We start from the raw sequence: 15,029 nt of genomic DNA on the forward strand, positions 1-15,029 counted from the left end.
AGGCAGCAGAAAGTGGAGAAGTCCTTCGTTCCTCTTACCCAGTCACTCAGATTTGTATTTCCCCCTGTGCACTTGAGGGCAAAGGCCTTCTCAGCAGTGGACACATTTAGCATCAGATCCTCCCCCGGGCTGTCAAAGCTCACTGAGGTTGGCTTTCAAACCATACCAAAGTCACTCCACCTCTCTGAAGTGTTCTTAGGCATAGCACCTGGGCACACTTTTCATCAGCGTTTTGTATTCACTGGAAATTCACTTTGGCATTCTTCATGTGTTCTGCAGTTCAGGCTTTCAATGAACATTATCAGAACAGACAAGGGTCTCTGACCTCTTCCTGCTGCTGATACTGAGCCCAGAAGGACAGGGACAGGGTCTGTTTTACCTCCAGACTGATTCAAGTAGCCAAAAGAATATGCTGTGCTGGTGTCTGCTTGTTATCCGTGTGATGAAGTATCAAATGGAATTAAGTGCTTCTATTTTTTCCGTATAAATTGCTCATTTCTAGCAGGACTTTTAATCTTATTGCAACCTTTACCTTCACAGATCACCAAATTAGCACACAGAGTCTCATTACTGAGGGAACAGACATTTTTGATCATTCATGCTACTGCTGATGGTAAGTTAGCCCATCATTTGAGCTCATTATATGTTTGGGATGGCTTTGATTTTTCTTAATTACATTTGCCCCTTTAATGATTGTAATCTGTTTTTACAGAAAAAATCCATTTTCAGCATACTGCGGACCTTATCACACACCTAATTAGGGCAAAGGCTAATTACAGTTTGCAGGTACAGTATATGTTTCATTTTTTTCATATTTGAACAGTTATTTCCCAGTTTGAACTCAAACCACTGTTATGAAGCAAGCTTCGAAAAGCCACTTGCAAACTCAGCTTAGCAGTAGAAATAGCACCAGCGTATGATGTGTGCCTATGTTGTACTCCTGTGCTTATTTGATACCACTATTTTGGTTTGTACAGTTGTAGAACAATTATTAAATTACAGTAAATTAGGTTTTGAGAGATGTATCTCTAAGAAATTGATACCTGTTGACTTTCTGTGGGAACAACAGGCCAAATTCAGGATGAATTACAGAGAAATAGGGATCTAAATTAAATCAACCAGAAAAATTGAGTGAAATGTCACTTAAATCTGGCATCCCACTGCAAAAGACACACTCTGGTCTAGAAAGCCCATCTTTCCACTGAATTACATCTCTGATTTGCTGCATGCCCCATGTCCAAGCCATTCAGTCTTCCAAAACGAACCCATCTACCAACCATGGGGATGGTCCCTACCTTCTGCTACATCCCAAGGCACAGCCATGCTACAGCTTACAGTATAGACAGTTACATTGCAGTGCCCAAGCCCTACTAACACTTGATTTACTGAATACCAGCTCCCTCTGGCTGCATTTGTGTGGAGCTTCATGTGATGGCTATGCTCACTCCATCATGCTCTGAAGGCAGATAGAATGGAGGAAAGACACCAGAGACAAGCAATAAGCCCAGTGTGGATTTGGTCAATGATACAATCACTGGGGCACTGCTGCACATTTCCCAGTGCAAAAGCATTGATACTTTGGAGCTTGAAAGCACTGATGGGCTTGATGCTCCTCAAAGATTAGTTGAGGACTGAGTGGAGGGCTGAGGCATCTACATCTTGGATCAAGGTACTCAGAGCAGTCGTAAGACACTTCAGTCCTGCCTGCAAGGATGCAGCCCTTCAATATCCCAGTCTATGATCCTCCCCATTATGATCCTCTTCCATTCCTTCAACATGTGCAGAAGTTACCTGTTTCATTAAAATGGAAAGTTGTGTTTAAACTATTTCATTTCTAGCTTCCCATGTTTTTCTATTTAATTACTTTTTCAGCAAGATTTATTTCAATTTTTTGCTTACTGTCATTTTTTTCTTTAAATCCCTCATTTCAGTTAGTAAAACCTAACGCCATTTCTCTAAACAGGCTTGCACTGGGTTTTTTTCAGTTTTCACAAGAGCAAGCACTTCTTTTTCCAAGTGTGGCCTGGTTCTTCTTAGACTGAACTTGTTCCAAATGGAACTAAATGGAAAACCCTCCCCCCCACAAAGTTCCTTTTGAAGGAAGATGCAAGTCTGCGCTCAGAGCACTGTGGTGCCTGAATTACCCTGGACCTCACGTGCATCCATGGGAAGACGTTCAGTGCCAAGGAGGAGCAGTGGGTTTGCAGGCCAGCTCACATTGCACATATGGGTGATCAGTCACAGAATCACAGAATCACAGAATATTAAGGATTGGAAGGGACCACGAAAGATCATCCAGTCCAATCCCCCCGCCAGAGCAGGAACACCCAGATGAGGTTACACAGGAAGGTGTCCAGGCGGGCGGGTTGGAATGTCTGCAGAGAAGGAGACTCCACAACCTCCCTGGGCAGCCTGGTCCAGTGTTCTGTTACCCTCACTGTGCAGAAGTTTCTTCTCAAATTTAAATGGAACCTCCTGTGTTCCAGTCTATACCCATTGCCCCTTGTCCTATCATTGGGTGTCACCGAGAAGAGCCTGGCTCCATCCTCGTGACACCCACCCTTTACATATTTATAAACATTAATGAGGTCACCCCTCAGTCTCCTCTTTTCCAAGCTCAAGAGCCCCAGCTCTCTCAGCCTTTCCTCACACGGGAGATGCTCCACTCCCTTCAGCATCTTCGTTGCCCTGCACTGGACTCTCTCCAGCAGTTCCCTGTCCTTGAACTGAGGGGCCCAGAACTGGACACAATATTCCAGATGTGGTCTCACCATGGTGGAGTGGAGGGGAAGCAGAACCTCTCTCGACCTACTGACCACCCCCTTTCTAATCCACCCCAGGTGCCATTGGCCTTCCTGGCCACAAGGACACAGTGCTGGCTCATGGTCATCCTAGACTTTAAGCTCCTACTGCTACAATATTTCCCTGTTTCTTTGCAGATTTACCCTGATGAAAGCCATTACTTCAGCAATGCAGCATTGGAGCAGCATTTGTACAACTCCATTGTCAACTTCTTTGTGGCATGTTTCCAAGTTCAGGACAAACTCCCAATAGCCCCACTGAAAGAAGAGGAGGATGACGATTAACCCTACTTGTCCGTGCTAAGCACAAGGCAGATCTCTCTAACAATATGCAACTGGATCATTTTCCTGAAGAAAGAGATGTTACGTTGTTAGCATGTATTTAAAGAAAACTGAAAGCAGCTCATCTGCTTTACTTGACAGCAACTCCTTCCTAAATGGAAGAACATTAAGCATGGGGAACTCAGCAGAAACTGCTGTCTGAAATTAATCCGTCACAACCAACATCTTCTTTTTCTTTCTTTTTTTTTCCCCTTTTTTTTTGTTTGTTTGTTTGTTTCTTTGCCGCAAAGTGACTTCTAGCTTGAAAGTGGCAAGACCCTGGACTTGAAGGAACACCCCAAGAAACCGCTTTGAGGACTGGAAGATTTAATGTCTCTGCATTCAAGCAATCAAGCAGTAGCAATGAAATCTATCATCCATATTAAGGTTACTATAGTTAGCATCACACTCTGTCAGAAAAAAAAAAATCTAACCTAATACATGGAAAAGATTATAGCACAATTATTTTGAAGGATACCTACTTGCCTACTCTTTCCCATGTTCAGAAGGTTTCTCATCGTTATAGGACATGGAAATTCAATTGTACAATATATTGCTATAGTTACACTGATCTTTACCTTCCTGTAATTATTTCTTTATTTTGTATAGCTTTTACTTCTGCTTTCATTTGGTCTCATGCTTACCTTATTAGCTTCTCAGCTTGTTCTGGATGGGGAAAAAGCATACACTGAATTAACCAAATCACTTTAGACCTAGACGTCTAAAGAGGCAATGGGGGTGAAGGTACCCAAACTTTAAAAAACCTATTAGACTAAAGCAAATAAAATCTCACTCTCATGTTCCTGGCACAGCCTTTGCCCGCAAGATGGAGTATTTTCTTTGGCAGCCTTGAAAAATATGCACACAAATAAGCTAAATCAGCCTAACATTGAGATATTTTTATTGTACTATAGAAAAATAGGTGACAGTCACAATTATTTTTTTCTTCTTTTAGTATTGGAACAATTGGTTGGCAACCTGTTGGGGAACAGCTAGATGAGGCTATGGTAGTAGGAATTTTTTTTACCAGATACTTCACAGATCATCTCATAAAGCCATTTAGACAAAACCAATGTGCTGGGCTTTATTGCACATGCTGTCTGCAACTTAGTTTTATTCCGGGTCAATGATTAACACATTCCAAACTGGTTTAATTATCTCTTCTTCTCACACTAGCAAAAAAGAAAAAAATGGGAGCATTTTTCTTTAAAATATCTAACACTTCATTATAGCATTGCAAAGCAACTTTTAAAACTTCTTATGAAAACATTCAGCTCTCAGAAGGAAATCCAACTTCATTCACTTCTACTTACCACAGCATAAGAATTTTGACTAGTGTCGCTCCGTGTAAAATATTCTGACCAAATGTACAGCCAGTATTAATACTGTATATTTCATTTTGTTGTATATAAAGGAATGTAAGTCAGTTATTTGTCAGGTCCCCAAGCCAATATTAGTCTTGTGTTCAGCATGCATGCGATAACACTTCTTTGCTGATCAGGAGTCTTTAGAAGTACTAGCTTGGGAATATAACAATTAATGTAATTTCTTTTCTTGTTTTGACAGCTTGAATGTCAACGCCGATTTCTACTTTTTACATAGTACTATGGGTAAACTCACATCCTGACAGCAATGATGATGTTTCCATTGTGTTCTTTAGTGTGTCTTTTTTATTATCATTATTTTAAGCTTTGAATGTTGGTTGTACTTTGACCATCATAACAAATATATTGAAATCACAGAAATGACCTAGTTTGGTTTTGATTGTCTTCTTTAATTTACAGTGCATCGACAATGCGTGAACAAGAACTACAGTATAAATCAGCTTTATCTGGCAAAATGCCAAATAGACAATAAGAATGCTGCGTGTCCAGATTTTGCTACACTGAACAGGCTCAAAATCCTGCAAAGAACTTGACCTGAGAAATGTAAAAATTTGCTCTGTCCACAATCTTTTGTAGAAAGAACTTTAGGATGTGGCATGGTAGTGTTTGTTCATTCATGGAATAAAACATTATTTTACCACCCTGGTTGCTGCTCCTGTTATTTAATTTAGAGTACTTAGATAAACATTGAGTTGCTTGAAGTGCTGTTCCTGGTTGAACTGAGCCCACACTCCAGGATGCAGATCAGAAAAATGAAAACAAGTCCTTATAAATAAATACACATTACCATTGTCTGCCCATGACCTTGGTAGATGGTGTCACCATGGTAAGCAGTAACTGCTTTTGAAGAAAACATGAAGGATCACAAAGTGGGTTCGTTCCCAAACTAGCGGTTCACAGAAGACCTGTATCACTCTCTAGTCTTTGGTGAAAATGCAGCTTTCCTCCATTTCCTCCTGCCGACCCTGGTGCCGGCATAGCCGCTGACCTGGTCCACGGGCTTCCTGGGGCCATGAGCCAGGCACGACAGCTTGGCCAAAGGGATTTTTGCCATTCCACACATTGTCCCTCTTCCCAAAAGTCACTTTTGGGTTCTGAAAGCACTAAAACTAACTGAGACTGCCATAGCAGATTTTTCTGCAGGTGGTTCTCCATCAGGAATGGGACAAGCAAGAGGAGGGAGTCATCTCACACAAATTCAGGTATTTGTTTCCCCTCCAGCCAAAAGGCGACCCCTACACCTGCTCAGACACCTCCCTCAAATGAGTGGCAGCTTTTCCATGTGTCCATTTCACTCCACCAGCTGTGGTGATGGGACTGTCCCAGACTGAAACAGCCGAGGAACAAGTTGGGGCCACCCCTAGCTGTAACAGAATTTTGTGGACTGTAAGATCAGCTGGATGTTCCCACACCTCCTTTACACTTGGAAAGGTAATCCTTTCATTTCATAGATTTCCTGGGAAAACTGAGGTTTTTTCTCAAATTAGAAATCCTGACAATGTCTGTACCCTACAATACTCTGTCGTCTTCATCCCAAGCATAACTTCAGGAAAGATTTAAATCTGCACACAATATCTGTGTCTCCAGGCCCAATAAAGATGTGGAAGACCTTTTCACCTTAGAAGACTAAATCATGTAGCAAGGCTGTGATGCTAAGCAGCCACTCGGAGGTACAAGGTTAACAAAGATGGTTTCCAATGGCACCATGTTGACTTGCTGCACCTCTTCAGTGTCCAGGGTGATGTCCCATCATCTGATACCATTTGACTGAAGCAGATTCACAAGAAGAGAAATGTGATATTTCACAGCAAAACCAAAAAACTCTTGTGGACGCTTACCGTAATCTTTTTTGCCAGCAAATCAGGAAACAATAAGCTTTAGCACTGGTACAGGGCAGACAGATTGCATTGGTACAAAATAGTTTTGCTGTTATTTTGCTTACTTACCTAAATGCAACTAATATTTTTTTATTTTTTTATCCACATGATTCATCTCCAGAATCAAGGGGAAAGGAGGCTACATCTGGTCTGCATGGCAGGAAAACTGGACAAGCGATGATCCTGCTCTCTGGGAGCAGCTGCTGACGTCTTTGCTAAGAGTTAACAAAGGCAAATCTTTTACTATCTCAATGTCGCATTGGTGTGACATTGTGTCTTGTCTTAAAACATTCCAGTGTGGGACTCGGGCATTTGTGTAAAAACTACAGTTTTAATTTCTAAAACAATTCCCGAAAGCCAACTGCTGCTTTCGTGTGTGTGTGTGATTGTAACAACCTGAAAACACCATCTGGCTTTAACCGCAGCTCAAGAAATGAAAGGCTGAGGACAGCCTTTTTTTGCGTACCCTCAATTGGGATCACCCTGGCTGACCATTTCCAAAGGACACAGAGGGATAGCGGGGGGATCTCTGGGGACAGGGACCAGTGGGAGAAGAGAAGTCATCCTTCCTGCCACTTTCAAGCCAGTGCGAGGCAGCCGGGGACAGGTTCCCAACCCCCCAGCCTTGGAACTGCTCCAGGATGGGGGAACCAGCATCTCCCCATCTTGTGGCTGAATGCAGGACCACCCTCCCAGAGCAGTCTTGGGTCGTTTATTTGGCTACAATAATCAGTGTCCTCTGTAAGCAACAATTTTTGCTACAGTAGTTGTGTTGCCAGCAGCTGTGAAGGGGAAGATTCAGAAATCCTTTGTAAAATAGATTTTTTTTTCTTTCTTTTTTTTTTTTTTTCCTTTTGAGACATTCATTAAAAGCCTCATATTAAATGAAGCTACATTCTGCCTCCTCACTGGGATAACGACTTTAATCAAAATGTCCATTTCCATGACTGAAAGAGAGGAGTAGTAAAAAGAAAATATAGAGGTAATGAAGCCCCAAGAAAACACAAAAGTAAAGCATACTTCAGTATTTCTGTGGAATAGCAAGGTTTCCCTCCATTTTTTTTTTTCTTTCATTATCAATAGATATATCTTTTGGGTCATATTAAAGCAACAAACAACTCTTTCAGTGGGCTGATGTGAATGCTCGCATCCTTTCTGGAAAGGCATCCAGGTCTTATACCGTCTTTGCAACAGCTGTTGTCAGTGTCCAGGAATGTAGTTTGTTTTGAGCATTTCCAGTAACTCGAACTGACACATAATTTGTAGTGGGTGTTGGTGAGCAGCCTCCACAAACCCCTGAGTACAAGAAGGACATTGAGGTACTAGAGAGAGTTCAGAAGAGGGTGACAAAGCTGGTGAAAGGTCTGGAGCACAAGTCTTATGAGGCACAGCTGAGGGAACTGGGGCTGTTCAGCCTGGAGAACAGGAGGCTGAGGGGAGACCTGATCGCTGTCTGCAACTGCCTGAAAGGAGCTTGGAGCATGGACGGGGTTGGTCTCTTCTCCCAAGGAACAAGTGATACGACGAGAGGAAGTGGCCTCAAGTTGCACCAGAGGAGGTTTATATTGGATATTAGGAAAAAATTCTCCACGGAAAGGGTTGTCAGGCATTGGAACAGGCTGCCCAGGGCAGTGGTGGAGTCACCATCCCTGGAGGGGTTTAAAAGGCATTTATATGAGGTTCTTAGGGACATGGTTCAGTGCTAGAGTGACGTTAGGTTATGGTTGGACTTCACGATCCTGAGGGTCTCTTCCAACTGAAACGATTCTATGATTCTATCACATGAGGCACAGTACACATGAGGCAGTGTAGCCACTACATGAGGCTGAAATGCACCCAAAAGTTTGTCACCTATTAAAAAGTGTTGCAGAGGAATGAGGAAAGAGAGAGGCCAGAGATGAGACAGCCCTTCCTGAGACGCAGTCCCTCCCTTGACGTGGTTAGGGTTATGCCCATGAAAATCACAGAGGCCCTCCACCCCAGATATTTTTGGTCTGTGTACTAAGGTCCACGAAAGGCACATAAGAAAAGAAAGTCTAGCATCAGTAAGTTTAGATTTACGAGCCAGCAAGCCTCAGTGGGAAATCTGTAGGAATGCAGAAATCAAAGTGAGCTGAAAATGGCTGAGATCTGGCTGTTGCCTTGAGGCAGAATCTGAGCTGCACGTCACAGCCTGCACCCTTGGAGCTGCCCGGAGCAAGCACGGCGCCCACAGAGATGCTGAGAGCATTGGGGTAGAGCAGAAATGGGCACATTCTCACCCCAAACCTGCCAGCTCTGCCTGCAATTTTATCTTGCATCTTGCACTCCTGAAAGCGAATGGTCACAGAGAAAACCAGCGGTGGCAATGTGAGCAGTAACCACACATCAGCGGTGCGGAGAATTGCGCTGTGAGCCAGAGAAGGTCTGGTGCAATAACAGGGATGGAAATTCTCTCTTCTGGGCTATCAATACCAGAACTGGCAATAAGGCTTTTGTCAGCTGTTGTTGGTGACGGTGTTGTGGGGGAAAAGAGCAAACAACGTCCCAGCTTTGAGCGGAAACCAGAGCTGGTGCATTTTTCATCCTTATCAGCTCTGCATGGTGGGCTGCAGCTCTTCTTGAAGAGGCGTTTTTTGAAGGTAGAAGCACCGAAAACATTAAGTTCAAACCTCATTAACTGCGTAGGGTTTATTTGAGACCCAGTAGATTTTGTTTTCACTGTGATGATTCTTATATAATTTATGGGGAAACTAGGATAGGAAAAACTTTTCTCACTTGCTTCTAGTGGCAGACTGTAAACAATTCATCATGCAACACAGCGAGGGCAGCCAGAAACTCAGCCCAAACTTCCCTGAAAATATCTGCAACTGAGGCTCAATAAATAACAGTTGGAAAAGCCCTGCCCTTTCCTATATCAGGATTTTAAAGACAAAATATCCTTCATTCCTTCACTCAGCACCTTCAGAAAAGAAACTAAAGAGGAAGAAATCCCTGTCTGAAGCATTTCATTATATGCAAAGGCTTGCTTTGCCTGCAGAGCCTTTGGGTTACCTTTCTGGGGACTTCTGTACCAAGATACTTTTAAGAAAAAGTTACAGTGCCATATTTTGTTCTGGACAAGTGTCAGCTGGTTTTGCGGAGTGAAATGTAGATGTTTACATAAGCAGATCACCTATAGATATCCCATTTCACCAAAGGAGACAAGGAAAGCAAAGAAAGCATTCAATTTCTGAAGGAATAACTTTTAAGAAACGAACAAACACCTCAGTTTCCTACCAAATTGCTTACTGCAGCTCTAAGCAGAGCACAGCCACTTGCTATTATATATTTATTACACTTCACTGTGCCAGGGAAGCTTTCGGGTGGTAGGATGCCATCTGCTGCTCCGAACCGCTATTTCCTCCCTGCCTGCCCCTTCCCAGCGTCTGCCGATGGGGGGAAATTTGGAAAATGTTTGGATCATCTGCAATATAAAAATATTCTCATGCACAAAACAAAAATGTGTAGGGGTAATAGAAAGTGAAGTGAAGAGTTTAATCTCACAAGCACTGGCTCAATTGTGAAGAAAACTTTGTGCAACGAACGAGACATCCCAGAGAAGATGTACGACATTTACCCACAGACCAGCTTGCAAAGAAGATTGGATTTTGTATAATTTCCAGTTTAATGCCAAGACTTGCTGCTAATTCAGCTAGTGCCCATCTCCATTACTGCAGAAGCAATCATCTCCACATCTGTGAGTCGATGTGATGCCCTGTGACCCTGAATTATAGTCCCAGCATGTCTTTCTAAAATCTGTGGAGTGAAGAACAAATTAAAACATACTGTCAGCTCTTGGGGACTGGAACTTAAACCTGCAAGCAAGCTCTATTAAGTCCAGTAATAGACACCGGTCTTATTCAGCCACACAATGGAAGTAAAACTGGATGAATAGCACACCATCAACTCCGGCACTCCAGCAGTAATAAGCGTCATGCTGGGCTCACTGCACTGACTAATCCATAATTTATTTGGCTTCATAAATATCAAAACATGCCACAGCTGTTAGTACTTCAGTGCAAAACCCACAAATATCGCTTCAATTATTCAGGAGCTCATCGCAGGAGCCAGTCAACTGCTTCAAAGGTGCAATTTTAGAAGGTATCAATTACTCAGGAGTTTCAGTAGCGCAGTTGCCAGCCAGGCCCCTGAGGCAGCTGGCACAGGGAGCACTGGGAGCACGAACGACAAGAGGAAAAATTGCCTTTCCCTCCAAAATAGCCTAAAGCCATGAGCCCCACACAGGGAAGGGAGCTCGGTGGCAGCGCTCAGAGGGACTATGTGCCATCCCCTGCAACCCTTGGAGAGGTCTCTGCTTTAGCATCGCACTCTGAAGGACTGCTGAAATGGTCATTAAATCAACAATCGCAAAAACTTGCACTCCTCAATTTACCCTCCATGCAAGACACAAGCTAGACTTGCTTAAACGATGAAGCCCAGCAGTTCAAGTAACCTCTCTGGCAAGGAACTAACATTTATAGAATCATAGAATCAAAGAATCATAGAATCATAGAATCATTTTGGTTGGAAGAGACCCTCAAGATCACCAAGTCCAATCATTAATCTAACTCTGGCACTGAACCATGTCCTAAGAACTCCAGTGATGGTGACTCCACCACTTCCCTGTTCCAATGCCTGACAATCCTTTCCAGGAAGATGTTTTTCCTAATATCCAATCTGAACATCCCCTGGTGCAACTTGAGGCCATTTCCTCTTGTCCTATCACTTGTTCCTTGGGAGAAGAGACCAACCCACTCCACGCTCCAACCTCCTTTCAGGCAGTTGCAGAGAGCGAGTGCGAGTGCAAGAGTGAGTGCCCAGTACAGGGGGACAGTCACTGCCCTGGTCCTGCTGGCCACACTAGTGCTGGTACAAGCCAGGATGCTGTTGGCCTTTTTGGCCACCTGGACACACGCTGGCTCATGTTCAGCCACTGTCAAGCAACACCCCCACGTCCTTTTCCCCCAGGCACTTTCCAGCCACTCTTCCCTGAGCCTGTAGCGCTGCCTGGGGTTGTTGTGGCCCAAGTGCAGGACGCGGCACTTGGCATGTTGAACAACGACGGCATGAAGCAGGGCACACGGTGCTTGCCTCCTTTCAAGGAGGGTGAGGAGTGTCTATGATACCATTGCTGCAGTCTTTGGGGATGTGTGAGGCTGATCCAGCTGCTCCCTGGGCTTTCAAACATAGAGCACACAGCTCCATGGTGTCAGATTCATCAGAGCTATATCAAGAGGCCCCTCTGGTTTTGATGCTGTGCAAAAGCCCCCCACAGATGTACGTGCCATCCTAGAAGCAAATGCCAATTCCCAAAAGACTTGGAGAAAAAAAAAAAAAGAGAATATATTAAAGAGCTTCACTGCTTTGGAAATAGTTTGTTAGCTTATAAAAAAAAATCATTCTGAAGTAAGTGCCTGAGCAGCACTTATATCTCAATTATCCCCATGTTGCATCGCTGTGCATGAGATTATGAGGTAACGAGTTTTTCACGTCTTCTTCAGCACAAGTTTAAGAGCAAGATTTGTCTCTGGTCAAATCAATTCTTTGGTCAACTCAGCGGCAAAGGTGATGCTTGCTGCCCTCGTGCTGGAGACTCCACTAATGAGGCGGAGTGACTTATTCGTTAAGGGCAGGGAAATCTGGAGCTTTGTTCAAGAGACCCTAATGGGAAATTCACATGAAAATTTCATGCTATTTGCTTGCAAGAGCCCTGCCTGGCAGCGAGTGCCCTTCCCTGCTGCAGGAAATGGCCCCACTTTCCTTCAGGAAACCCTTTAATGGAAATATAACATGCAAAGGATTGGGGTTTTTTTTTGTTGGTTGTTGTTTGGTGTTGTGTTTGGTTTGGTTTAGTTTGGTTCGGTTTGGTTTGGTTGGTTTGTTTTGTCTTGCAAAAGTCATGGGACCAGGAAGCTGTTGTCTATTTAAAAAAAAAAAAAAGCAGCTGGAGTTTGGAGATGTGTGAGGCCTCTTGACAGCTCTGTCCATGTTGAAACACCAGGATTTTGCTCTGGTCCCATTAAATGTCAAAAAAAATACCTCCCACAGAGTTTGGATGTACAGGAAAGCAGCTTCCCAGTTTTGGACCAAGGGAGTGGTCCAAGCTGAGACAGCAGGTGTCTAGTGTCTGGACATGAAAATAAATTTGAGTTTACTTTACAAAGTTTGGCTTCAGAGCCTCACCTGGGATTTTTTCGAGGTCTGGTCACACTTGTTTTATCTGACTTTGTCCCTCCTGTTTGACTAAAGGTACTGCAGGCATTGGCCAGGCTAAATCCCTTTCCTGGGGTACACTAACATCTATTCCAGATAATATTCTTTATTTTGTTTCATGATATGGAGTCCTTGAGCCCATGCGTGCATCCAGGCTCTGTGTTGCTCCACACTGGGCTGAGCCCATGATGGCTGCTGGTCCCTGGGATTTCCCTTTTGCCCCACATCCCAGCTGCCCCAGAAAGGAAAGCGAAACATATAGACTGAAGATCTCCATTGGCTGCAGAGAAGCCAAGGGGCCAGCTGCACTGAGAAGTCTAACCACGGATGTGCTTGTAGGTGACTCTACAGTAAGAATTTTCCAGGGGTGAGCAGCCACATGAGTCTTGTCTAGACCTCTGGATAAGGCATGGAAGAGATCATCCAGCACATACCCACACAACAAAAAAGAGCCAGTGTTGAAGCAAAAGGCTTACTGTGCAACCTCCCATCCTTGCACACCCCAGTGCATGGGCAGGTTCTGCTCCAGGGTTTCATTTACACGAGACACTAGTCTGCTTTAAGGCATGGACATTACCTGGGAAGTCCTTGCAGGAATCTCAAATCCTCCAAATGCAGCTCTCTGTCACTCAGAGGCCAGCTTCAAATTTTATCATATTTTGGACGTAGGACTGTTGCCCTTTCTCTAAGTGCACGGATATCGCTCATCTGCTGAGCATTCCCAGGCCACAGGGTTTATGGGTTAGTTTCCACACACAGAAGCTACAAAGCAGAGTGTTGGTGGTTTTTTGCTGTAACTTCTTTAACTTACAAGTAATAGCGTTCTTGAAAGAGAGATGGAAAACATGGAAAAACCAACCCACCCGCCATGTGTCTCCCCAGGACTGACCACTTGCTTGCGCTTCAAGAAGTACATTTTTTGGTACCTGCCACATTCAGTCTCTACAACACACTTCAAACACCAGAGTTTTGAGCCAGGGATTCTCAGCACTTTCTCTACTGCAAAAGTCTGGTAAACCTAATGCATATACATCAAATCTAGCTTCAGTCAAGAAAAACATATATGTGGAAAACCTACTACAACAAATGTAGTTTAGCAATGCCCAGGCTTTTGGTCAGTATATGAACATATGGAGTCTGCCTGCTTTAAAAGTTCATAACTTTCTCACTCTGTACTATAAACAGCCGCTTTTCTGTGTACACCTCTGACAGCTTTAACTTCAATAGTCTGCTGTCCCCAGCCAAACACTTCACTGTGCTGGAGCAGATAAACTCTTTAAAAGCATCACAAAACCGTCCATGACTGCTGGATTATGGTTGTTTGACAGTTCAGTTGATGTGGGTTATCTGGGAAGTGTCCCTGCTGCTGGGATGAGCCGTGTTCAGCACTTTCAGTCCCACAGCGCTGCTGCCATTTGTGCTGTTAATGCCCTGTTTCACAACACAAATGTTTTCTTCAAGATCAGAACATATGGAATAATGAAAAGAAAATAATACAGATTCAGGCACCATTCCTGCTTTTGGGAAAACACCAAGCTAAGATCCATACTAACTTACCCCATCATGCCATGATGCAGAAGCTCATGATTCAAATTCTGGAACAGGTTGAGTCATATACGTACAAAGTCTCTCAAATGGCTAATGGAGCCCTCAGGAGCTGCTGAAGAAAAGCACTATGTATTTAACTAGATGACAAGTTTATTGAGAAGACAAAGGATTGAGAGACCTCAGCCCTGTCTGTTCTCATGTCGTTTCATTTCTGGAATTACTCCCACTTGGAACTTTCTGCTCCTTAAGCCCCGAGCAGCCTGTATCTGCATCCCTACAGATGGCAGACCCCCAAAATATTGCACAGGGAGGTCTGGCTCTGCCAGGAGGCAAAGGGATGCTGAAGTTGTCTCCTGCTTTTTACAACCAAACTTTCCCCCCTCTGCACCTCTGCTAACCTGCAGACGTGGAACACAGAGATGTGACCTGTGAGGTCTTGAGGACATCTCCACAGGGACAGAAAACACAGCCAATCCAGCCTAGTTCAAAGCGTGAGCTGGTGCTCTGACTTTGGGCCATCCTTCCATCCAGGCAAAACAACTTAATCTTGGTTTCCATGAGAGCAATTGAATGAGATGTTCATCCAGAAGCTGAAGAATGTTTTATAGCTGTGAATCATGATTGTGTGAAACAGGTAATTAGGTAATTAGAACAATTAAGTGTTAAGAAGACATCATGTCTAGAAATGAGGAATAAGAAGAAAAGGAAGACAGGAACATTCTTGCTGATTTTTTTTTTCTCTGGGAGTTTTTCAAATGGCAGTGATGCAGGAGAAAGAAGCTGGAGAGAAGAGAAGGGGGGAAGAGACAGATGAGACACTGAGCTGTGGGCTGTAAGTATCCTTGGGGAAGGCATCCTAAAAT

At 43.7% G+C, this 15,029-nt stretch overlaps 1 protein-coding gene across 1 annotated transcript in view; it reads left to right on the forward strand.

The window, feature by feature from the left end:
• DPP6 (dipeptidyl peptidase like 6) overlaps positions 1-5,018 on the forward strand; it is a 567,251-nt gene extending 562,233 nt beyond the window's left edge. The window contains exons 24-26 of the mRNA XM_065627152.1: positions 541-613; positions 713-786; positions 2,940-5,018. Of these exons, the coding sequence (XP_065483224.1) occupies positions 541-613; positions 713-786; positions 2,940-3,086 (294 nt within the window). The 3' untranslated portion in view covers positions 3,087-5,018. The remainder of the gene's footprint in view (positions 1-540; positions 614-712; positions 787-2,939) is intronic.
• The last annotated feature ends 10,011 nt before the right edge of the window (positions 5,019-15,029 follow it).

The sequence above is a fragment of the Caloenas nicobarica genome, chromosome 2, assembly GCF_036013445.1.
Source record: "Caloenas nicobarica isolate bCalNic1 chromosome 2, bCalNic1.hap1, whole genome shotgun sequence".
NCBI classification, from domain to species: domain Eukaryota; kingdom Metazoa; phylum Chordata; class Aves; order Columbiformes; family Columbidae; genus Caloenas; species Caloenas nicobarica.